This window comes from Gossypium hirsutum, chromosome A09, assembly GCF_007990345.1.
Source record: "Gossypium hirsutum isolate 1008001.06 chromosome A09, Gossypium_hirsutum_v2.1, whole genome shotgun sequence".
NCBI lineage: Eukaryota > Viridiplantae > Streptophyta > Magnoliopsida > Malvales > Malvaceae > Gossypium > Gossypium hirsutum.
This window is the reverse complement of record NC_053432.1, coordinates 62,133,361-62,159,204: the sequence shown is the minus strand read 5'-3', so window position 1 is coordinate 62,159,204 and position 25,844 is coordinate 62,133,361. Positions and strand designations below refer to the sequence as shown.

The 25,844-nt window shown below is 31.1% G+C and overlaps 3 protein-coding genes and 2 long non-coding RNA genes across 12 annotated transcripts; 4 read left to right on the top strand and 1 right to left on the bottom strand.

Annotated features, from left to right (window-relative positions):
* Positions 1–319: 319 nt before the first annotated feature.
* Positions 320–1,736, top strand: LOC107889111 (uncharacterized). Its single transcript, XR_001681640.2, has 2 exons — positions 320–924; positions 1,293–1,736. It is a non-coding gene; the product is annotated as an uncharacterized lncRNA (long non-coding RNA).
* Positions 1,737–4,285: 2,549 nt separating this feature from the next.
* On the bottom strand, positions 4,286–5,115 carry LOC107889110 (uncharacterized). The gene is made up of 2 exons (XR_001681639.2): positions 4,825–5,115; positions 4,286–4,552 (listed from the first exon to the last, which is right to left on the bottom strand). It is a non-coding gene; the product is annotated as an uncharacterized lncRNA (long non-coding RNA).
* A 3,175-nt stretch (positions 5,116–8,290) lies between these two features.
* LOC107890279 (uncharacterized) lies at positions 8,291–9,567 on the top strand. The gene is made up of 2 exons (XM_016814755.2): positions 8,291–8,628; positions 9,136–9,567. The coding sequence occupies exons 1-2, from the start codon at positions 8,293–8,295 to the stop codon at positions 9,370–9,372; spliced, it is 573 nt and encodes a 190-aa protein (XP_016670244.1). The 5' UTR covers positions 8,291–8,292; the 3' UTR covers positions 9,373–9,567.
* A 1,444-nt stretch (positions 9,568–11,011) lies between these two features.
* On the top strand, positions 11,012–19,086 carry LOC107889109 (uncharacterized). 8 transcript variants are annotated; one of them, XM_041076350.1, is made up of 16 exons: positions 11,064–11,191; positions 11,524–11,572; positions 12,212–12,333; positions 13,294–13,478; positions 13,584–13,640; positions 14,151–14,188; positions 14,272–14,351; positions 14,521–14,588; positions 15,626–15,953; positions 16,284–16,396; positions 16,480–16,545; positions 17,350–17,440; positions 17,530–17,597; positions 18,173–18,210; positions 18,370–18,440; positions 18,856–19,086. In XM_041076350.1, exons 3-16 carry the CDS (start codon positions 12,231–12,233, stop codon positions 18,903–18,905), a joined length of 1,356 nt encoding a protein of 451 aa, XP_040932284.1. In that variant the 5' UTR covers positions 11,064–11,191; positions 11,524–11,572; positions 12,212–12,230; the 3' UTR covers positions 18,906–19,086. The 8 variants fall into 8 exon arrangements, with proteins under 8 accessions (XP_040932281.1, XP_016668921.1, XP_040932284.1 ...); XM_041076347.1 differs by lacking the exons at positions 11,064–11,191; positions 18,856–19,086 and adding an exon at positions 11,012–11,063 and having other exon boundaries at positions 18,370–18,634; XM_016813432.2 differs by lacking the exons at positions 11,064–11,191; positions 18,856–19,086 and adding an exon at positions 11,037–11,063 and having other exon boundaries at positions 12,150–12,333; positions 18,370–18,634.
* A 3,924-nt stretch (positions 19,087–23,010) lies between these two features.
* LOC107890278 (ethylene-responsive transcription factor TINY) lies at positions 23,011–23,935 on the top strand. Its single transcript, XM_016814754.2, has one exon. It carries the CDS (start codon positions 23,012–23,014, stop codon positions 23,762–23,764), a length of 753 nt encoding a protein of 250 aa, XP_016670243.1. The 5' UTR covers position 23,011; the 3' UTR covers positions 23,765–23,935.
* Positions 23,936–25,844: the final 1,909 nt, after the last annotated feature.

Below are 25,844 nucleotides of genomic sequence, written 5' to 3'. Positions count from 1 at the left end.
TATATATAAGGAAATCTGAAGTAAAGGAATGTATATATATAAAGGTCAACATATACATATTATATATATATATAAATATTTAAAACAGATAATATAAATGTATACATGTAAAAGTTTAAAATAATATACAAAAACTTACAACAAATAATAAAAAAAGAGAAAAATTAAATATATATGCATATATAACGTTTAAAACAAATAATATATATAAATCTATTCAAAATAAGTGACATAAAATAACTCAATACAAAAGTTTGAAATAAATAAAATGGTTTTAAATAAATAGAAAAAGTTTAAATTTACACCAATAAGGGCTTGATTGAAAATAAGATGAAATTTTAAGGTCCAAATTAGAAAGGATAAACGCAAGTATATAGAAGAGGGACTAAATCAAAAGTGAAATAAAATTAAAGAGGCGAATTTAAAGAAAATAAAAAGGAATTAGGATTGGATTAAAACAAAACAGAAAAGCGGAGGGGTTTGAAGCATAAATAACCCAAAAAGGCCAAGGAAATGCGCGGATCCTTCATCGGTCGGATCGGGTCTTCGGGTTTGGCGTGAAATGACACGTTTAAGCCTTTATAGCAACGGGCAAAACGGTGCCGTTTCATACATCAATTTAAACCAAAAAAAATTTTTAAAACTCTATTTCTGCTGATTTTTAAAGAAAAAAAATTCCAAAGTTTATCTTTTCTTTCTCTGCTAGGGTTTTTTAGAACCCAAGGTTGCGCTGTCGTCGGTCCTTCACCCCTCCACCGTGGACGGTGGTCGTGGCAACGACAAACGGGCTTTTCAGCCCTTGATTAAGCCACATTTAAAGGCCAAGCCTTCAAGGCCTGGGCAATCAAGATCGGGAAGCTTCCCTCTTCTCCCTTTTGAGTTCGAAATCGACGACTGAGGGAGGAGTTCCGGCGACGCGATTCGGTAAGTCCCTTTTCCCTCCTTTTTTATTTATTTCAAGCCTTTCTTGTTTAAAAGATTTGCAAAAATAAATAAAATAAAAACAAATGGAAAAATCGAAAATAGAAAGATCAAAAAAATGAGAGCAAACACCTTTTAGACTTGTTTTTTTTTCTTTCGATTTCTCTTCAAATATGTGTAATACAATTTTTATATTTTCAAAAAAAAGGAACACCCCATAATCGATTTTCTCTTTCGGCTTTATAGCCGATTACATGTGATTTTTTGCTACTGTTCAATCCCTGCTTTTTATTGTTTCTGCCTCTGTTCTGTATGGTTTTTTTGCTTCTATTTCGCCTCTGTCTCTTTGCTACTTTCGTTATCTTTGCAAGTTGGATGGAAGTGATGGGACGTGGCAAAGGTCCAGTCACTTCGGTGTAAGGCTGAGCAGAGGGGTCAGGCCTCGGGGCCAAGCGCGAGAGGTGCACTCGAGGCACGTGGGGCAAACGGCACCTAGGGTTTTCTGCTACACTCTTTTGGCTGAAAGTGCTTTAGTTTTTTTGGGCTGGGGTTTGGATAATTTTTTTGGGCCATAGAGTATTTGGGCCTTGTAAATGGACTTTAAACAACAATTTTTTTTTATAAATTTGGACTGTTTTGGTTTTGTTATATCGGGCCCGGGCAAATTTGGGCCCGTACAGTTATCATCATCTCTTGGAAATCTTTTTAACATGTACTTTTCATTTCAGTCTAGGGCTAAAATGAAACAATTTATATTGTAACACTTAAAATAGAAAGTGTGTTCAAATCTCATTATATGTAATTTTTTTAGGGAACTTTTGGAAAGAGTTTAAGATAAATGATTAATGTTTTGGTTTCATTTGGTTAAATTATAAGAATAATAAATGTCTATTAACTCAAAACAATGTTTAAGTTTTCGTGAATGAATTGGAATGAAATTTGGGGTTTGAAGGTGCCTAGTAAGATGTTATTGTTCAAAATGCAATTTTTACTAGGCATAACCTATGTCTAAGTTCAAGTGTTAAGAGCTAGCATTGAATTATAATTTTTTTTCTGGGAGGTAAGATAATTTTATCATTATACTAATTTATAATTTAATAATTTTCCTAAGAATTTAAAAGTATTTTTTATCATTTTGGGATCACCTAGGGCTAAGTTCATTCGGATTCAAGGGTTAACGTTGAATTGTGTCATATATGTAACACCCCTTGCCTGACCCAATCGTCGGGTTCGAGCTACAAGATGCTACATTCGTTGCCAAAGCAACTACAGACGATTATACACCATTCGATCACCCATACATGTAAATATGTATTAATCACATTCATAATGTGCTACACAATCGTTTCTGGGTCTTACACAAGCTAAAGAAAGCTCTTTTGCTAACCCAAGTATGAATTAGGACCAAAATGTAAAGTTCTAAAACTCTCGGGCGAACATCGTGACTTCATAATTTCCTTGTCGCAACGTCACCAAATAGAGTGTTACATCATGACAAGATGTATATCCACATCGCGACATCACTCACTTCCAGATGATGCTGCGAAGTCGGGGACTTGAGGTCACGATGTTGCCTCTGTTTTTGGAAAATTGCACATTTGATACCTAATTCAAGTGTTTCCAAACACAACCTATCATCATATCCATTCATATATCAATTCCGCCTATACCAAAATGTGATAAAACAAACCAAAACAAGCTTGTGACATTTGAACCAACCATTAACATAACATTCAATCTATAATCACCATTTAAGTTAAATTCATTCCTTTATCCACCTAACTAAATCAAACCAAGCCAAACACATATACTAAACTATATATATTATACATATAATGATCAACCATCAAGATTTACCATTTCCTAATCATTCACCAACTTATCAACCTTAACCACTTCAATATATAACTTTGAACATACTAGTCTCAAATATGTTCTTGATCATTCATTTTCTTAGCATCAAATGTTACCAATTCAAGCATCAACTATGCCTAACATCCTAAATCAACATTTACATATGTATTACATAACTCACAACTAAAAATGACCATTTGTCAAAAAGGGTCATTTACATTACACTAGTTAAGAGAGAGTCTTAGACATTTAAAATTTAAATAATGACTTAAATTTATTGTTGTCAATCAACCAATATGAATAAAAGAATTAAAGCTAAAGAAATTAAAACAAGCACTCTTTAGATCAAAAAAAAGAAAAAAAAAACGTGAGGATATTTCATTTTCCCTGCCTTCCTCTTGATTTTGTGCCATATCATTAGGATATTTTATCTCTACCAAAATAATATTTTATATTTGTGCTTGAATGATCGCAATATATTAATAATATTTAATATTTTTATAATTTTTAATGTTCCTATTTTGTTAATAATTTCAATGATTTTTCATATTTTTATAATATATTAATAGTATTTTATAATGCTAGATACTTTCTTTCATATTTTTATAGTTTTATAGTTTTCTAATTTTTTTTAATTTTTAGGTTTAAATAATTAAAAAATTAATTAAACCCTCGTATTAATATTTTTCCATCTTAAACACCATGTCAGCCGTCATGCCTTCACTTACTGGTCTATCATAAGATTCAACCGAAACTATATTTCAAGAGCCCAATTAATTGCTTTCTTCTAATTAGGGGCTAAATTGATAGAAATTTTTATTAGGCTTAATTAGTTTTTTTAATTATTTTATGAGATTTTTTTTAACATTTAAACCTATTTTTTTTAAAAAAAAAATAATAACTTGTATTATATTTGATTTTGCACGTTGTAATTATATTGGTTCATCTGATCTTAATGTGTTTTCTTGTTATGCTCTGTATTATCTATAATATCTATGTACTATATATAATATTCTTGATTGAGTTGGTGTCACGAGTTAATTGGACATAGACTCAATCAAGAAATGACTAAAAACGTTTTTCCTTTCATAAAGTAATAAATATATTTTGGAGGATGTTTTAATCTTTTTATGTTTAGAATTTATATAAAAACTATAAAAATCAATGTAAATATATAGTAGGATTATTCTCAATATTATAGAGAGAGAGAGAGAGAGAGAGAGAGAGAGAAGGATTCGAACCGAGTAGGATTCAAACACAAGTCATTAAAAATTTCAAAGTTTCTAATTAATCAATTCAACAAAACTCTCAATTTTTTTAATGATTGGAGGATAGGGAATGGGTCTGTTTAGGATTGAACTAAAGCTCTATGGCTACAACACAATATTCTTGCCGCTAGGTCAAAAGATTGTTGGCAAAACTCTCACTTGTTTTAATATGAAATTTGTACAGGCCCAAATCTGCCCAGGCCCATACAAAAACAAAAACAGAAAATAGAAACCAAAAACAATAAATAAAACCAAATAAATTAAAAGGTCCAAGTCAAAGTCCATTTACATCAAGCCTAAATCAATTAAACCCATTACAAGCCCAAAAACAAAAAAAATAGAAACTCAAATTTCCTAAAAACCTTAGGAGGCCCAAATGGCCCAAAATTGTAAACATTTTTAGCACAAAAAAACCCTAGCCTCTTTGCCCTAGCAGCCGCACCCCCTGCTCCACCTCGCCACGTCAGCGCCGCCGTACCACCCCCGTACATCGACGTCCTCCTCTGTACCTACAGAAAGGACAAACACACAACAGCAGCAAATTGGCAATAGCAACAAAAAACAAGCAAAATTTTTGTATTTTTTTTAGGCTATAAAAAGCCACAAAGACATGAATGTAAATTTTTTTTAAGAGACGAATATACACGAAGAAAAACACATAAAAGCAAATCAAAATACTATTTTTCTTTACAGAGTTATATCGTTTTTTTTTTCTCATATGTATTTTGAGTATAACACACATATATACATATATATTCAAAGAAAACACAAAAAACATTACCTTTCTTGAGATCAGGGAAGGAAACCGAGGGTTTATTTGTTTTATTTTATTTTTAAAAGGCTTTTTCTAAAGTTTTGGGTTTTAAATCGGGGTTAAGGAGACAAGATCGGTCAAAAAGTTGAAGCTCCGGCCGTCGTGTAGGGTGGCGGACCGACGCCGGAGCATTGGCCAGATAATGGAAGGAAAGGAGAGAGTTTTGAGAAAGGTTTTGAAAATTTTCTTTTGAGAAGCAGGGAAAATGAAATTTTTTTAAATTTTTTTTAGCTTATAAAGGCCTACCAAAACGGCATCGTTTCGGGCAGGCTATAATAGCCCTAAAATGGCGTCGTTTGGCCCCTCAATCGGCCCTTCGACCCGCTCCAAGGGGAGGTCCACGCATTTTGCTTAAATGGGATATTTACGCCCCTAGTCCCTCCTCTTTTTCTACCCACTTCAATCGGATCCCTTTTCTTTTCTTTTCTTTTTTATTTTTAATTTTTCCCCATGACTTTGGCCTTTGATTCATTTTGGTCCGCATTGAAACGATGCGTTTTGATCAGGTCTTGGGATAATTGCCCAGTCAACCCCTCTTTTTTTTCGCGCGTTGCAATTGGGATCCGCTATTTTTATTTTATTCCGTTTTTTCCTTTTAAATTCTGTTTAACTTTCAATTTGGCCCTTTCTTTTATTTTTCTTTACATTTACATTTTATTTAGCGTTTTATGTATTTAAATTTAGGCTTCTAAGTTCATTTTAAATCATGTTTTAGTCCTTATATTGTTATAATTTTTACCTTTAACCTCATTTTTATTCTGATTAAATCCCTGGCCCATTTTATTTCAACCCTTTTTATTTTTTCGCAAATTTCTCATCTATTTACCTATTTATTTATTTATTTGTTCTTGTTTAGGTATTTATTTATTATTAATTCGTTATCATTTTGCACTTAAAAATATACTTTTTTTTGTAATCCTTTAAATATGCATTTTTATTATCCTATTATTATTTTCGTATGTATTATTTCATTGTTTCATTCATTTGTAAAAATTTTCATTTTATGTTTCCTTTTTATTCATGCATTTACCATTGTATCATCTTATTTATTATCACGACTTGATAATTAATGTCATATTCATCTTTGTAATTACACCATTGTTATTATAATATTTTTATTGTATGTCATATATTGTTTTAAATATCACATTTACTTTCGCCCAAATCCGTAAAAGGAAAATTTTTAAAATCGGTAACATTTCGCATTTTGGAGATTCGAGAAATTGTACCCTAACTTACGGGGTTTCGATTTTCTCGTTAAACCTAAATAGCCGAATATCTTTTTAATTTTTAAAATACATGAGTTTTAAATAAACTAAAGGAAATATTCCATATTTAAAAACTCGAAAATATCGTGTCTAACTTACGGGATGTGACATTTTGTTATCTCGAGATAAGAAGGCCTTTAATGCTCGTTTTAATCTATTCAAGCTTTTTCTTTTAGTCAATGTTAATAAAAAAAGAGGATCGTATTTTAAATTCTCTTTGAGTTCTCAACTTTCGATGTTAAGACATAAATTAATCAATTAGGTACCAATTTTGGGCGTTACGAGGGTGCTAATCCTTCCTCGTACGTAACTGACTCTCGAACCCGTTTTCTCGAATTTCATAGATCAAAATTGTCGTTTTAGTAAATCAAAATGTTTTATTAAAACAATCAATCATAAGGTGACCCAATCACACCTTATAAAAAAAAGATTGGTGGTGACTCCCGTTTCCATTTTCAAAATAAAAAAGTAGGTCATTTTTCAAAAAAAAATGGTTTCGACAAAATTGTTAGACACATATTTATTATATATATATATTGCCCAAATTGTGGTTGTACCATAATTTATTTGGGTAAGGTACACCCAATGTTGCTCAATTATTAGTAAGTTTACACTTTCATTACTTAATTTTAAAAAAGTTATAAACTAGCCACTCAACTATTCGAAAGTTGTAAATTGATCATTGGCCCATTAAGTTCCTAATGGACATCAAATGTGAGGACTAGTAATTTTACAAATTGATCACTCAACTATTAATAAGTTTACAATTTCGTCACTCAAATTCAAATAAATTACAAGTTGGTCACTGAACTTTTAGTAGGTTTACAAGTTTACACTTTGGAATTTCAATTTTTGCACCATTACTCCCAAACTCGATAATCTCAACAATATTAACCACTTACAACCACAATAAAAACAAACGAAAATACAAATAAAAAGGAAGAAACCATCATGTCAACAAGCTTGAAACAAGATTTACTAAAGCAAATAGATAAAATAAAACCATGGAAAAGAGAATCAAAATATCAAGAAAAAGGAGACTCAAATGTACTAGATTTAGTCAAGAGTTAGTCTAAGAGTTCTAGGCAATAAAGGCTCAATCTAAAAGGTCAAGGAGAAAGTCTCACTAAGAAGAAAAACATATCGAAGTCAGGCAACCAGCCAACGACAGTGGACGAAGATCAAGGAGCTTCAAGTTTAAATCTATAGGGTTAGCCATTTCAAGGAAAGTTAAACCGTAAAGTTGAAAGAGGAGGAAAAAAGCTCTAATTCAATGTGTTTCTTTGTTGAATGAGGAGGTCGGACAGTGGTGAGATTATTGGAGTACGACGGCGAATGAGGTCCCTAAAACTTTCAAACAAATTAGTGACTAATTTGTAACTTCTTTTTTTTTAAATCAAGTGACCCAATTGTAAGCTTATTAATAGTTTAGTGACCTTGGATGTAATTTACTCCATAATGAATAGTGAGTTAACAGTGATAAAACATTTGTTAGTAACTTAATCACCTAATGACTTAAATAAAAACTTTCAAATAATTTAATGACCAATTTGTAACTTAATAACAGTTGAAATAACCCTGGTTACAGTTTACCCAATTCATTTTTATATTACTTTTGTTTCGAGTGACTATTTTCAGATTAATGTCAAACTTTTCATACCATTCGATGGTCATGTTAGCATCATAAAATAAAATAAAATAAACCCAGTTATGTTAGCTTCATTGGTTCATTAAAAAGTTAATCTAAAAAAAAAAAGGAAAAATAGGGTTATGGAATGGGTTGGTTGTATGATTTTAAATGAATCGAGATTAAATTAATAATTTTTTTTGTTTAAGTTAAACGAATATGTATAATTATATAATTGAACATGTTCACAAATAATATTAATGAATAATAAATAAACATATATATTATTTTTTTAGATATAAAATAATAAAATATAAATATTAATAACTATATTATAAATAAATAAAATAATCACATAAATTAATAATTATATTATAACTGAATAATATCAACTAAATATTAATTTAATCGATATTAATATTATCACTAGTGTAAAAAGATGTTTTATTTAAAGGCGCTTAAATCTCTAAAAGAATTTCTTTTACTCGAAACATCAGCATTTGCGAACGAAAGAAGATACAGCAGCAAATACCATGAGAAATGGAAGACAACAAAGAAACCTTGAAATCATCGCTAGAAATTCTCATCTTATCATATCTTCACATCGTTCTTATCAAAGCCATAAGAGAAATAAATAAGGACAACACCCCATTACTGCAAAAAGGGAAACAGCACAAGCATCTTTCTGACACAAGTTGGAAAAGATATATGGAAATGGAAAATGATTCCGTACAGAAATCCCTTGTATGGCTTCATGCTGTTCTTCAATCTAAAATAGGCCATGGATTAGAAGCCACAGTCCTCCAAGGACTGCAAATCACTCATGCCGAAAAGGGTTTAATGCGATTTGATTTCGTCGTTCCAAATGCTGTCTCGGTATGAAAAATCTCAATCCAAACTATAAGTATTTTGGTTTTTTTTTTCATTAAATTCTAACCAATGCCTAATATATTGGTGAAATTGCATTTTAGTTCTTATCAAAATATATAACTTAGTTCCCGCCTCTCATAAAAAATTTTAGTTTCACCCATGTCCATATCCTTCAATTAGATCATTTTTATACTTTTATAATTTTAAATTTTCAATATTGATGCAAATGACTATTGTTAATCCATTTATTAGATTTTTTTTAGTGAGTTGACATGAAATTACACATAGGATAATATATTTAGAGAATCAGATTTTGGAAACATCAAAACTTAATGAATTGAACAACTATCATTTGGTGAGAATTGAAATTTGAAAATTTGAAAAGCACGTGAATTAAATTCACAACTATTATAAAGTACAGGGACTAATAGTAGAATTTAACCTTAAATTTATAATAATAGACTCCATTATGCTTCTTTTTTTTTCTTTTCTTTTTTTTGTATTTTGGTTTAGGATGTTGATGGAAATTGGCATGTTGGAGCTTTAGCAACTATGCTCGACCTCATCGGACCCGTTACTACTTTCTCTTTTGCCAATCGTGTTATTAGTACGGTTGACTTCAACGTTTCATATTATTCAATAGCTAAGATTCAAGTTAAGAATTTTTTTTTGTTTAATCATGGGGTGTTACTTTTTTATTCTTTAAATAAATTCAAAGGTGTTTTGATGGATAATTGCAAAATTATTTGATTGTTTTAGGAACATGTGGAGGTAGAATCAAAGGTAATTGCAAATAGAGGAAACCTCATACATGTGGTGGTTGAAGTTAGAAGGAAAGGAAATGGAGAGGTAATTGCTGTAGGAAAATTGTGGATGGCTTCAGATAAACGCACTGTTGCTGAAGTGAGTAATGCTCGACAACTTTGACATGAAATTATAATTAACTCAAAATTATGTATAAGTTTTCATTTTCGTAATTGGATTGAAAGTAAATTTGGAGTTTGAAGCTATCTATTAAGATAAAAGTTTTCTTATAGAAAGCATGCTCAAGTTTTCTTAACCTATGGCTATGTTATTTGGATTTGAAAGTGAATGTAAAATACAACTATGATATTTTTAATGTTTAGCTTTTATGAGATTAAAGATGAAAGTTTTCTTATAGAAAGTATGTTGAAATGCATTTTAAAATAAAATTACACCTAATTGTCTAAATGTATGATTTTGTTGATTTAACATTTTATTTGAACTCATCCGCAATTGCATTAGTCAAGAGATTATTGAATTGCCTCTAAAACCATGCAAATTTCACCCTTTTCTTATCAAAATTCCTCTCGTCCTTAGGAATATGCCTAACAATGTGGTGAGTACTTCCAACATCATGAATGAACTGTCGATCACATAACCTGTTAATAGCTCTACATTTTTCAACGTTATCGTACATTTGTTGCATGAAAAATTAAAAGTATAGATTTCAAGCCTCCATCCTTCAACTATTATAAAAATAAACTTCGATATGCATAGGAACTTGTTCATTTTAGTAAGTGTATATAAATGAGCCCTTCGTAAATGCAAAATGGTTTAAGGGTCCAACACACCTAAAGTTTAATTAAAATAGGGTGAGACAATTGGGTTATTTGTGAAAAACAATATTTAATAATAAACTAATTTTACCAATTGTATGTTGCATTGAAAGATATATGTTGATGTTGCAAACTCACTAATGAAATTTTAAGATTTGGAAGTTGGGTTAATTTTGAGTTTTAAGGATTTGTAGATAAGTTTAGGGATTATGGTCGGGAAATTTAGTTTAGGGGTTTGTGTGAAAATAAATGTAAGGTGTATTTATAAGGGATATTGATATTCGTGAATGTTAAGGTTAATCAAGTTAAATACATTAATTCAATTAGTTAAAAATCTTAAATTTGGTCAACTTAATTTTAATATTCATGTGTGTTTAAGACTATCAATTTCCTAAGAGGTCTGGAATACATGAAGCATTAAATGTCAAATTAATTTCAACATCCATAAGTGTCAAAATCATATGATTAAAAATACATTTTTTGATAAATAATTTTGAAAGATGTTAGGGAAAAAATTTGCAATATTTAAATAAAAACTCTTATTATATTAGTATAAAAAATAAAATTAATAATTTATTGTTATTTAGGAGTATATTTTACATTTTTTCACATGCCTGTGGAAATTTAAAAACTAAAAATTTTAATAAAGGATGGAATTATCCATTTAATTGAGTAAATTTAATTTGAATCTTGAGCGAGATTAGTTAACAGTAGAATTCACTCAATTTTACTTAAATTAATAAAAAATTTCCAAATAATGAAAATAATATTATTTTTTTATAGAATTAATACCGATAATTAGAAGGTATGAATTTTTCATTAAAATAACTGGAATGTGCTAGATTTTAGGTCTCTCTTCAGGTACGCTTCTTTTACTTAAAACCCTGTGTTTGGTTAGCGAGAAACTTATAGAAACTATGAAGAGAAAATTAATAAATAAGACTTGGTATAACTAGAAAAGAAGCCTCTCTTCAAACACCAAAAAGGAGGTAATTTTCACATTGTTTATATCAAAATAAATTTAATGAAAATAGAATTGGGATTTTCATTTTGCAAAGGGTTGGATTGAAAATCTTTATATTTTTTTTCCCTATTTCTCTATTTTTTGTTAACAGTTTATTAAAATTATCTCAAATTAAAGATTTTTTTTTAGACTATTGGACATTGAAATTAAGTCTAAACAATTTAAGATAAACACCAAAATGAACTAATTGATGGAATCAAAACTTTTACATTCTGAGAAAGGAAAAAAAAACTTTCCTTTTTCTTCTTTTTTTTTTTTTGAAATAATACGTTAATTTTGCTGTCATTATCTCTGCAGAATTGATGATTTGTTGAAGTTAACAAATGCTTATGTTAAATTGAAGCTGGTAAGTTACTTTCAGATTCTGACGGACCTCAAAGAATTTGTGTTAAGATTACCCTTTCCCCCTTTAAGCATTGGTTTTTAAATTATTGTAACTATTAATGTAAAGAACTGCAATCAATATTCTTAGTGAAAACAGCTTATTGGAAAGCATTTATAGCTTGAATACTGTTATGTTCTTCATTTGATTGTTCCATTTGTATAGGCATCATTTGAGAGAAAACAAAATATTTGTGTACCTTCATCTTATACAGTAATAATAAAGTAGCTAAGAAGCCTCATATTAAAATTTCCTTGTGTGTTGTTCACTCAAAATGGTGACTTTAGTAGTCCATCAAGTTCTTTGTGCAGGCTCTTTGTTTGATATTTCAGTTTCAGCAATGTGATGCTTGTTCTTGTTTCTTCCCTAGTACTTTAGGTTGATCTTTGGTCTAGGTTTGTTCATTGGGTTGAAACTACTTGTAGGGATTATATGCGGCCATATTGAATTTGGAAAATTAAAGAATTCTCAATATCTTTTCTCTGGAATTAATGGTCTAATTTGTGATGTGTTACACCATTGTTGTTTCCTAATACTGTAGAACAAGCAAAGGTTCGTTAATCTAGTACCAACTCATTTACAAGAGTGTTATTCGTATCATAGTTTGAACCTTGGTTTGAGGATGGGTGGGGCAAAAGCTAAGTCTGGTGCCATGGACAAGGAGAAGAAAAAGAAAGGTACTCTCGTATGGAGACCGGTTTGTACTCAAGATAGTTCCCTCAAAGGTATGATTTTGTTTGCGAACTTACATCTTCCTTTTTCAAAGAAGTCTTCCATGTGACTTGAGTTTAGGCTTTAATCTTGTTCCACAGTTCTTTTTCAATGATATATTGGCCTGAATAATGGCATTTTAGAGGTTGAGTTATACAATTCATCTCTATACTTAAAGGAATGTTGCGGATTTAGTCTTTGTAAATTTGTTTGGATGAATTCAGTCCCTAAACTTTTATGGATTTTAAAAGGTTACTCTACTCGTTAACACTGTCAAGATTTTTCTATTAGTATTGCTTATGTGGCCATTGGCTATGGTGGCACGGAATTGACTTTGATAATGCGGATGACTTGGCATTTTTGCCACATGGAATTTATGTGATCTAAGTGACGAATTCTTATAGATTCGTTCGTATGAATCAAATTACTTTTATAGATTGTAAAATCCTATGTTACTTCGGACTTGGGTGTGTTTGATATAGATATGTGTCTAAGAAAGATATATTCGATCTTTTTAAGATTTTCCATATATTTGGAGAGCCATATTGTCTACCATGTTCTTGACGTCAACACCATGTCAAAATGACTAAAAGGAAATCCTAATACCGTTACTAATTCGACTGAATTTAAAAGCACATAATTTAGGGACTCAATCTATCCAAATGAATCTATAGGGTACTAAATTTGCAACTTTGTCTAATTAGGAGGACCGATAGCGGAATATGACCTATTTTGACATGTTTGTAATGCTTAAGTTGAGCTAAATTTCTTATCAGTTTCCGCATTTAGTAAAGATTTCAAAGCTTTTACCTTTGTTGCTAATTGGGTTGCTGCATATAGTTCCTACAATCCAAGTATCTAACAATTTGGGAGCACTATATTACCTTGCTGCAGATTGGTTTTGACAGTCGGGTCTTTGTTGGTGCGAGTCATATTTTATGTTGCCTGTAAAGTCTTTTATGATAATTTTACAGAGCCTGTGATAAAGGATGTGACTGTCGGGTTAGAAAGTGATTGTCAAATGCAAAAATCAAATGACAAGGTAATTGAAGTTAAAAATGCCATTGTCAATTCTAAAGCCTTGGAGGATGATATTGAAGATGAAGCAATAAAAGAAAAGCCAGAGCTTTCAGCTACAAAGCATTCACTTTCCATTCAAGTAAATTTTAATTGTTTAACCTTTCAATAATTCTCTTTCCTTTCTGTTTACACATTACAGTTTGTTGAGCCTTGTTATAGAATAAGGGTGGGTCAACTCTTTCAGGAGAAGTCTTCGAAGTGTCGTCTGTCGGGCAGTCAACCGGACCCCCAACAACTGAAGGTATTGTCCCCGTGTTGGGGTTTTGTCCCCAGTCTCCACAAAGAACTGTGTCCAGTTCACAGACCTATAAAACTCAGGAGAAGTATTAGTATAGGGTGTGAGTGTGATTATGTAAATAATGCGTGAGGGGGGCTTGAACTACCAACCTAAGGCTTATAAGCCTCAAGTTGGTGGTTTGAGTAGCTTGCACTCAACTAACTTCATCATTATCCTCACGCACATTACTAACACCTCTACTGAGTCTTGCAAGTACCACCAACCAAAAACGTCTCCCTCCATGAACCATACACGGTTCTCTGCAAAGGTTGGAGACAAAAACCCAACACATGAACAATATCTTCAGTTGTTAGAGATCCAATCGACTACTTAGGAGACGATACTTTGAAAACTTCTCCCAAAAAAGTCAACCCACCCTCAACACAGCTTTCCTTTTTCTTGCTGCAGTGCTTGGTTTAGCTTTCTCTTATGCATGATGCTGATATCTACTGTTTTTTTGTGCTTAATATGCAGGTTGGTGCATCTGTAATTCGATTTGTTAAAGGGAAAGCGTATGAAACTCGGCATCCAAAAATCTCAAATCTTTAGTTACATTTTTAATTACTTATTTTTTTTTTAATGATATCCTATGCAGGGGATCTACAAAGGAAAAGATTGAAAAGGAGACTGGGGTTCGGATAATCCTTCCATCATCTAAGCAGAATGATTCCATTTGTAAGAATTTTGTTATCCTCTAAAAACATCTTTTTCTTCATTGTGTTCATGGAATATTGTGTTATCACTAATGTTAGAGTTATCTGGTTTTAAAGGCTTCACACTTTTTTTTATGATATATGCAAGTAAAGCTATCTTGGAGCTTGGGTTGAATGTTTATTGCTTGCAGTCATTGAAGGCACTTCAGCTGATAGTGTAGCTAAAGCTTCAGAAGAGATACAACGTGTAATTGATGAGGTTAGTTGGCTATGTTGCTGTATATTATGATGCTATTATTAAAATATTTGGTCCCAATAGATGGAAATGATGTTCTTGTGATAAATATATTGTTTAAGAAAAATCTAGTGTTCAAGAAAGAACTGCCATGAAATAAATTCTTATTATAACTAGCTATGTTACTGTGACTCGGGTATGTTGGATAATGGCATGTGTCAAACATGAGTATATTCGTCTTTTTTATGTTTTTCATATGTTTGGAGGTTTCTAGGAAGGTCATATTTATATACTCAGTTTGAAGATGTGCCAAACATGAATACTTTAAAATAATGAGAAGTCTGAAAAACATAGATAACTACCCTACATTAGCTTCCATTTTCTAAAGATGCTTTTATTTTTTGGGGTTCATTTGCATAGTCTACCTTTCAATTCTATCCTCAATTCTCTCAACCACCCACCGTTTGGATTTTCATTTATCTGTTGTCTTTTTCGTTTGGTTAAATTCTGCTATTAGTCAGTGTACTTTACAGAAGTTGAGAATTTAGTCCTTGTACTTTAATTTGGTCATTCTTAATCCATGTACTTTTCAATTATAAAATTTCAGTTTTCACCAAACGACAACTATTAAATTCATTAATTTAAGTTTTGCTATTTCCAAATTTGATGCGACAAATATTTTATCATATGTATAATGCCATGTCAGCTTGTTATTTCTACATATTACTCATTATAAATCTAATTAATGGATTAACATCTGTCATTTGCATCAAGAATGAAATTTCAAAACTCGAAAAGTGTAAGAACTTAGAATGATCCAATTGGAGAATATGAACTAAATCTACACTTTGTCCGCAGAGTATAGACCTAGTAATTGAATTTAACCACATGGATTTGATTGCTACTGTTTGAGTTAGGACTAAAATTTCAAATTTTGAAAAGTACGACGACTAAAATTGATCAAATTAAATTATAAGGATTAAATCCACAGCTTTTACAAAGTACAATGACTAATAGCGGAATTTAACCTTTTCATTTTGGGGTTGGTGTCCATGTTACAGGCTGTTAAAACTGCAAGTTTTGACTACTCTCACTTCGTATCACTTCCATTGGCTATACATCCGGAGTTGGTTAGCAAGCTCGTAGGCTTTCAGAACTCCATATTGGGAAGTAGTGATGCTTGCATAGATGAAAATCCAGACGGCAACTTAGATGGAGATAATTCTGAAGATAGTGCTCAAGAGCAGCAGTTAGGTAAAGAATCCGACATTTCAGTTGAGCTAGAAGTTGTGGACGATGAAGGAAGTGTTAAGGTGGATGTAAGTGTCAGACCTCTTGATAGTAATGCACCTAAAGAAAATGAAGAACCAAAGTCTTCTAATAAATCAGGCAAGTGAACAACCTGGTCCTTTGATGCTTTGCTTGCTTTTTATATTCCATGTGAATAAACTAATCTGCCTCTGCAAAAGGGAACCCAAAATTTAGGGGTTGTAAGCCACACATGCTACAACCTGGTTTCACTTGCAACTGCCAAAAGTATTAATGTTGTTTATTAAGTTGAAATGCCATGTCGTGAAATTATGAGGTCTAAAGTGGTAATAATCTTGCATTCAATTCCTATAATGTATTAATCATCCCGACTTTGGGGAGTGTATTATCGTTTGATGGCTTCTTTTGGAGTTGGAACAAACCTTGTTGATGTAATATGCCACTTGACAGACTTGAAAATTGGAAAGTCCGTATTTATTAAACCTCAAACATTTCACTTGACTGTGCTCATGTTGAAGCTGTGGAACCAAAAAAGAGTTGATTTAGCAGCTCAAGTGTTGAAGGTAAATTCTCTAGAATTGGATCATCGGTTTGCTGGTTATTGATTGTTTAATTTATATTTATAATATTTTTGTTTTTCTACCAGAGTACCTCCTTAAGAGTGTTGGATGCATTGGATAATCGACCTCTATTTGTAAGACTGAAGGGTCTGGTAAGTTAATATTAGATGCATGGTTGTTGAAATTGGACCGAACCGATTGGATTGATAACCAGCCGGTATATTGCTTCAGAGTAAGAGAGAAAACCGGTTGAACTAAGAATCCTGGACCAGATGAACAGCTAAAAAAACCAGTTTTACCGTTTTTCTTATATTTTTGCTTAGATGGCTTAGTGGTCATCTCTCCAATAAAAGGTCCAAGGTTCAACCCCCCTTGGATTAAATGGGAGAATCCTAGGTAAAAGTACCATGAAGGTCTTTGTATTAAGAGTTAGATTATATTTTGTCCCCTTAACTCAAAAAATGGACAAATTACTCCCTGTACGTTAGAATAAAGAGCAAATTGGTAATTTCCTTTTTGTTAAAAATTTCATCCAATTCTATTGTCAAAAACTGGCATAGCTAACAGAAAAACCAAAAAGTTAAACGTGGGATGTCACGTGTACCTTACTCTAACATACAAGGACTTAGTTTTTAACAATAGAAATAGATCCAACTTTTAACAGAAGAATCGATTTGCTCTTTAATTTAATGTATAGAGACTAATTTGCTCATTTTTTACATAGAGGGAGTCAAATACAAGCCGACTCCTAATACAAGGGCTTCTATGATACTTTTACTGAGTACCCTAAGAATGCAGAAAATAAAAAGTTTGCTGCTAAGTTTCCAACAAGCTAACGTCTTCTTTTCCGAAGTTTGTTGCTAAGTTTCATTCATTTTGCTTTATGTTTTAGGGTCATTGTATAAGACACACATGTACACACACTTCTTCATGTTTGAATATTTCTGTCTCTGCAGGATTTAATGAGAGGCTCTTTGGCTAAAGCCCAAGTTGTCTATGCTCCTGCAGAAGAAATTGATAGTGAAAATCGACTTTTACATGCCTGCAGTATCCTATTTTCATTGAACTTTGAGTGTTTCTTTCTTCTTCTTTTTGCTGCATTAATATACTGTTTCAAATTCCTTGATTTTTCATAGAAATTATGATTGATGCTTTTGTTGAGGCTGGGCTTGTTATTGATAAAGATGCTAAGAGTGAGTTAAAGGTAAGACCTTTTGATCTTTTGTGTTTTATTCTTTTGTCCTCCCCTATGAAATGCTTGTTTCTTTGAATTGTTCACCCTCTTTCTATGTTACTTGGGCTCAAGTGCCAGTGTCAAACACGAGTATGTTCAATATTTCCGAGAATCTTTGTAGGAATCGGGTACTTCCCAAAGAAATGAAGAGTTAGAACAATATATAGCCTCTTCGTCCTCTTGGGAAGTCTACATGTCAATGATGCTTATTCTTGGAATAAGGAATGGCCAATTTTCATGAGCCCTTGATCCCATGTAAATGACTTCTCTCTAGAAAGCTTCGGTTTTTGTCTTTCTTCAAAAGTTTCATATCTATTTGGAGCGTCCTCGAACTTACATCCGAGTATACGTCAAACATAAGTTTCAGAAACAATTGCTGAAAGAAAATGAAGAGTCTGCGTACTTTTGATAGATAATGAGAAGGATCTTTCATATGTGGAACTAGATATTTAAACACTTCGGCTTGATTTAGTTATTCCGTTTAGTTCATTTGCCTTTCTTTCCTTTCAGTCTTGATACTAATATCTTCGCTTGGTATGTTTCAGTTGCATGCCACCGTGATGAATGCAAGGCACAGGAAAAGGTTCCACCCTACTTCCTTATTTTTTGTTAGACATATATATATATTGTAATTCCGGCGCAGTACGAGTACAGTTGCCATCTGTTGGTCCTAGTCTGTGATCGATATCTTAATCCTTTCTTATTTTTCGCTTAACAAACATTCGGGGTTGTAACTGTTCAGGGGAAAGAAGGGACGGTTCAGTTCATTCAACGCACTAGCCATTTTCGAGCATTTTGGATCTGAGGAATGGGGTGAGTATCTAATCCGTGAAGCTCATCTTTCACAAAGGTTCAAGTATGATGAGAATGGTTATTATCATTGCTGTGCTTCAATACCTTTTCCTGAAAACATTTCAAGTTAACTCACTGATTCCCAAATTATCAATAATATTGTAATGCAGTGTTATTGTACTAATAATTCTTTGGGTAAACTATAAAATTAGTCACTTTTGTTTGTCTTGGATTACATTTTAGTTACTTGAAACGTTACGTTTTAGTCACTTACGTTATTGTTTTGTTACGAAGTAGTCACATTACCGTTAAACTCCGTTACCTCCCTAACAACAGTCCTACATGGCAATCCAAATGAGTTTTAAATGTCAACTTAAATGTCTTATGTGGCAGTCCAAATTAAATCTATTTAATTAAAAGTTTATTTTCATTTCAGCAACTGAACATCCAAATTGGCATTTGAAACTCATTTGGACTGCCACGTAGGACTGCCGTTAGGGAGGTAACGAAGTATAACGGTAAAGTAGCCACTTTGTAACAAAATGATAACATAAGTGATTAAAATATAATATGAGGTAAACAAAAGTGACTATTTTTTTAGTTTACCTTAATTCTTTTTGGTATGTGCGGTTCTCAAATTCAAATTTATTGGCCGAAACAAACTGAAACTATTGAAATATGTCGAAATTTTGACCAAGTTGAAACCTAAGTTTGAAGGTTTAAATCACTATTAGGTGTTTATATTTGACAATAGCTCTCACCTAATTAGATTTAATAGTTATTATTTGAGTCATTGTTGAAATTTTAAAATTCAGAGAATATAAAGATTAAAAATGATTAAAATACGGAATTGAGATTTATTCACAACTTAAGCTTAGTACAAGACTAATAGTAAAATTTATTGATTGAGTCTTAATTTAGTTGGCATCGGTATTATCTTTAATGCAAGAGAATATGGGTTTGAGTACATTAAAGTATATTTATCTTTTTTGTGTAAAGGTTAGGAGGGATTATCAGTAAGTTAGAGTGTAATGATTAAATCCAAAATTTAGATTTAAAAGAAATTTTGACCATTTAATTATCATTGAAGAATTGATGGCACACTTGGCTACTGAAATTAAATTAGGGTGTGATTGATAAACCATTGAAAATTTTTATTATATTTAATATTTTAGATGTGTTGGATAATTATTTTAACTTTTACTTAATATAAAATTTTTAATAAAAAAAGTGTTGAATAAGATAAGTAATGGGGTAGTTATTTATTAATGAAGAAAATATTAAGTTGATTTTATTTTATTAAAAAATTAAAATAAATTATCTTTTTGTTAAAAATATGAGATAGTAAAATTATCATATTTATTTTTTTATTCAAAGTTATCCAAAATAATACAAAATGAGAGTAAATTATATAAATGGTTAACCAATTATTAAATTTTTTATTAGGTCACTCAACTTTAATTTTAAAAAATTACAAAATGATCACTTGACTTATTTTTTAAGATCTAAAACCGTTAAATACTTAATAACTTGTTTGTTTAACATGTCATATAATAATTAAAAAAATATTGACCCAAATCACCCCACCCCCACACTTAACCACTCCCCTTGTCCCCCCCGCCCCCCATCACGCTGGAGGTCCCAATATTTGTTCCAAAATAAGAGTTTTCTCATTGAAATCACGTCGACAACAATGACAAGTAAGAGTTTGGAAGTTTATCATTATCATCAAGCAGCAAGGAATGAAGAGACCATACCTTGAAGGTAGCTCCGAACCCTCCTTCACCTATCTTGTTTTCATTGTTGATTTAATAGCTAAACCTTCAGTTAAATCTAGTTGATTGAGTCTTTACCTTCGATTTTTGATTCCTTGCCACAAGGTAACCCATTTTCTAGAGGTAAATAATAACCAGAATCAGGAATAGAACAATGGATCCTTAATCCCCAACAATGGTTAAAGGAGAAAGTTTTTTGGAAGGCTTTACAGGTTTGAGAACTGCATTCAAACATGAAGTTGATAGTTGTTCAAAATTAATGGCAAAAAAGAAAAAGAAAAAGAGAAGAGGTGTGCTACCAGGCTCTACTGAAATAACTGAAACAAGAGGACTATAGAGTTCAAAGGAACCATGTTTTGAGTCTTTCCCGGCCCAATATAAATGAGTTTCGAGGTTGTTCCCCTTGATTTCAGCTTGAAATGTCCGAAAAACATTTTTGTTTAGACCACCAGCACCATGAACCAACCCCTAACATCCGAGGAAGGGGAGAGTGGTGGTGGGGGGAGGAAGGGAGGGAGCTAGGAGGGGGGAGGGGAGAGGGACGACCGGGTAATGTGTATTATCATTTAACTTAACAGCCAACCGGTAAATATTTAACAGTTTTGGACTTAAAAAAGAATTATAAGTCGGATCATCATTTTATAACTTTTAAAGTCGAGTGACTTAACAAGAAAGTTTTTAACAATAAGGTGACCATTTATGTTGTTTACCCTATAAAATATTATATTAATAAGATTAAAATTAATAATTAATACTATTTTAAAAATTAATATTTATTTTTGTCAAACAACATAATTATATTCAGTACTTATATTTAGTAATTTACCAAACAATTTTATAATATAAATTCAGCATTTATAAAATTTAGTAGTAAAAATTTACGTCGCGCTTTAAAATTGTTTCAAAATATTAGTATCACAAATCACTTTATTAGTTTAATCATCAATTTAGAAATTAAATAACAATTTAAGCTTGACATGGATAATGTTTAAAACACGTTAATCCAATTATAAACATGTGCATGCTTAATACATGTTCAACTTAGATTGGACATATTAAAAACAGACCGTGGAAATAATCTTAGGAAGCTACTTTGTTTTGTGACATATCAAAAAATAAGTAGACCATGCGGTAGGTATAAATGTGTTTACAATTTGATTATGTGTTTTCCATAATGTTTTATATCATATTTAAGTTGATATGGAAGGCCTAAACCTAATAACTAGGTTAATAAAAGGACCTAATTGATATGATATTAGTACATTAGACTTAATTAAAAAATTCTAAAATTTAGGATCCAAATTAGAATCTGAACCATAGTTTGAATATGTGTGATGTCATTAACTCTTACTAAAAATAAGATAGTAAAAACAAATATAATATTAATTATATTACAATAAATATTTGTTATTAATCTCAATATTATGGGTAAGTTGTGGATTTTGATTTTGATTTTATATTTTAATTTGATGCAATAAACATATTATCACATGTGCAATGTCATGTCAGATTCATATTTTCATATATTATTCACACAAAAAAAGTTAATTAATTGATTTAACTTCTATCAATTGCGTCAAATATTAAAATTTTAAAATTCAAAAAATATAGGACTAAAAATGATTTAATTGGAGAACATAGAAAGTTGTGTTTAATAATATTTTTTAGAAGTACCTTTGACATGAAAAGCACTTTTGAAGCAAAAGGAATGCTAAATAATCTACTTTTTGTTGAATTTTTTTTTACTTTTCAAAAGCACTTTTGAAAAGAAAAGTCAAAATTCTTAATTTTTTTCTCCCAAAAGTATTTTTGATACTTAATTACTTTTTCACTTCTTTAAGGTACTTTCCTCTCTTTTTTTTTATCTAATTTAAATGTTTAAAATATAGTTTATAAAATATAATTAAATTTTATAAATAATTAATATTTATTGATTAAAAATATTTAAAATACAATAAAATATTAACAACAAGTTATAATGAATTATTTTTTACATTCTTACTAAAATATAATAATATTAATTAATTTGAACATTATTTAAATGCATATTTGTTATTTTATAATATCATGTTTTAAAAAGACCTTTTATATCTCAAAAAATACTTTTTTATAGCAATACTAAACACTCAAATCTTAAACTAAACTTTTCAAAAGTATTTCTCAAAAACACTTTTCCACAACACTTTTTAAAAACATTTTTCAAAAACAATGTTAAACTAGCCCTAAAAGGATAGATACCAAAATTATATATGAACTTTGATTTTGTACTATTTTATACATAAAATTTTAATTTGATTCACTTTTCATAAATCAGTAACAATATTATTAAATTAGCACCATTTATGTTAATATATTGCATACATAAAAATTATATTAATCTGATATGAAAATAAATATATGTATTTATTTTTTTGGATGTGTGTGATTGAATTAAAATCAAAGTTTTATATATACATATGAGCCACAATTTAAATTTCAAGTATATAATTGCATCAAATCAAAATTCGCACATCAAATTACACATTGGACCAAAGATCTTGTATAAATTTAATGTTTCTCTTTACACTAAATCTATAACTTTACGCATAGTACAAAATTAACCGTAGAATTTAACCAAAAAAATTTAAGTATTATTTGAGTCAAGATTAAAATTTCAAAATTCGGAAAGTACAAAGCTAAATATACAAGGACTAATAGCAAAATTTGACCCTTTACCCATCCTCCATTTCTCCCACTCCCACATCTTTCCACTCTAATTTTCTCTCTATATATTTCCACATAGTTGAGTGCCTTTCTCACTTTTCTCAAACCCTTACTATGCTCTGCATTTCAATGGCGGAATCAAACCATTTTTCATCATCAGAAACCGAGAGTTCCATCACCAACAATAACTCATCATCATCATCATTGAGGAAACCCAATAATCCTTCCGCCATGGAAGTTGCAGCAACATGTATGATCATCGACCAAGGTAAAAAAAAACAAAGGCCGAGAGATTCAAGCACCAAACACCCAATTTATAAAGGAGTCCGAAAGAGGAGTTGGGGCAAATGGGTATCAGAAATCCGTCAACCCCGCAAGAAATCCCGCATTTGGCTCGGCACTTTCCGGACGGCAGAAATGGCGGCGCGTGCTCACGACGTAGCCTCTTTGACCATCAAAGGTGATTCCGCTACGCTCAACTTCCCCGACCTCGCCGAGTTGCTTCCTCGACCGGTTTCGTTATTGCCCCGTGATATTCAAGCTGCTGCAGTTAAAGCTGCTTCAATGGTGAATCTCAACCGTCCATCATCATCATCATCTTCTTCTTCTTCTTCTTTGTCGGAGTCCAGTGAAGAACCAGAGGAACTGAGTGAAATCGTCGAGTTACCCAACATAGAAGGGAATTTCGACTCGTTTTTTGACTCGGGGAACGAGTTTGTACTCCTTGACTCGGTTGATGTGTGGGTGTATGATCCTTCACAAGATTTCAATGGCGGATTTTATGATCAGATATGGGATGTTACTGAGAATTTTAAACTCAACGCGGGCAGCTTTGAAACTTTTTCATCTGAGAATAATTTGCTATAAGTTGATGGGCTACTTTTTGGTTAAATTCTGGAAAAGGTCCCTGTACTATGCATTTTTGACGGATTTAGTTTTTATTATTATAATTTCATCATTTATGGTTTCTCTACGTAATTTTTTTATCTTTACATTTCTTATACCTTTAGCGTAATTTTATGTGACTTAATTTTTATACCGTTGTACAAATATTATATATCTTTTATAGAGTTGAATAAATATTATACACTTATTTTCTAAACATATTTTCTTATATGGAAAGGTATAAGTTATTCAATCACAAAAACATGTTTTAATACTCTTCATAAAGGGAGAGATTTTTTAGGCATTAATCTACTAGAATTTCATATCTTGTAATATAGGGAACTTGTACTATATTCACTTGTCTTCCACTCAATCATTGCTTTCTTGTTGCCAATAATCCTCATTGTTAAACACTTTTAAGGTCCAAACAAATTTAGTTAAAAATATGTTAACTAAAATAAAGCCAAATTTATCATATTCTCAGCTATTTTCAATGGATGTTATAGCGGGTAGATAAAATTGACACTGATTATTATGAATGCAATTAAACTTGTTTTGAATAATAATGGAGATAAAAGTAATAGAGATGAGCCAAATCTCAAACTTTTAAGTAATTTTTAATTCATGGCTTTATAACCTCTCTAACTTAGTCTAGATGTTAGGTTCGAGTCCGGAAGATTATATCGGTCATTGGGATGGCCTAGTGCGATCAGAGTTATACAAAACAATCAAATTAAAACATTTGTTTATCTTACAAGAAAACTTAGCCTATTTTTAAAAGAACTCATGAGTTAACAAAAACCGATTAAGTAAAATATTTTCCTTGTAGCAATGACTACTTTTGAAAGCTTAGCTAATTTTTAATTTATTTAATCTTTTAAATTTTAATTATAATCTAGTAGCAGAAAAGTGATATTTAACTTAGTTTTGATTGAGAAAAATCAGAATTATTTTGTGCATATATAGTTTTTAAACCATGTTCAATATCCTAAATTCAAATCAAATACATGCATGCTAAATAAACTCTAAACTTAAGTCCTGTGCCACTATTTAAAATAAGACACTATAGTTCTTAAATAATAAGAACCATAAATAATAATGGGTAAAAATAAAAATATTAATAAAACTTCAATCTAAGTCGAGCCCTCCGATTTGTCAATCCCGCTTCCTAACCTGGTTGGATTATCTATAAAGATGTAAAATAAAACACGGTGAGCTATGAAGCTCAGTGTGATTTCGGTCATAAGAAAACCGAAACAAAATCGTAAGCAAAACACGTGGGTTAGCAATTCTTATCATAATCACAATCATAAAACACTTTAGATTAATGGTTTATCATATCATCACTCCATTACACTATTTCATAAAACACAATTTTAAATGCACATGCTAATGTATGACAATGCAAGTTCAATTTATCAGAAAGGTCCTACCCAACTCAGTTACATACCTCACTTATGAGTTCCTCAGAACTCATCTATCATATCACTCCAGATTGCGGATGAACTACCGCTGATTTATAGATAACTGTCACTTGTTGTGGATACACAATGTAATTGCATATAAAAGTCGCCATTGGATTTGTAAAAAAAAATGTAGTAAACCACTGGTATTTTTAGAAAAAAAAATTGCAACTAAGCTGCCACTTGGTTCGAGATCGAACCACAAATATGTAGTTACTGGCACTTGTTGTGAATGCACAACATATTTGCAAATTAAACAAACTGCCACTAGGTTTGTGGACAAGCCACCACTTCTTTGTAGATTAAATTGTCACTCTTCCTCTGTACAAATCATCTTGCCCTATGTAATGCAATATGACATACTTTATAATATAATAATGCAAAATCCATAGGCATGCTTAACACTTATTTCATTCAACACTAGCAACAAACATGTTCATCATGTATTCAATGGGGCAATAATAGTGTTATCACTCACAATCTATCAAGAACACTTGACAGTAGGCATGACTAATATCACATTCTTATTCATAGCACCGTAGTGATTCAGTTAATCAATATCAATAAACACATTATAACAGTAGCAATTCAGTCATATA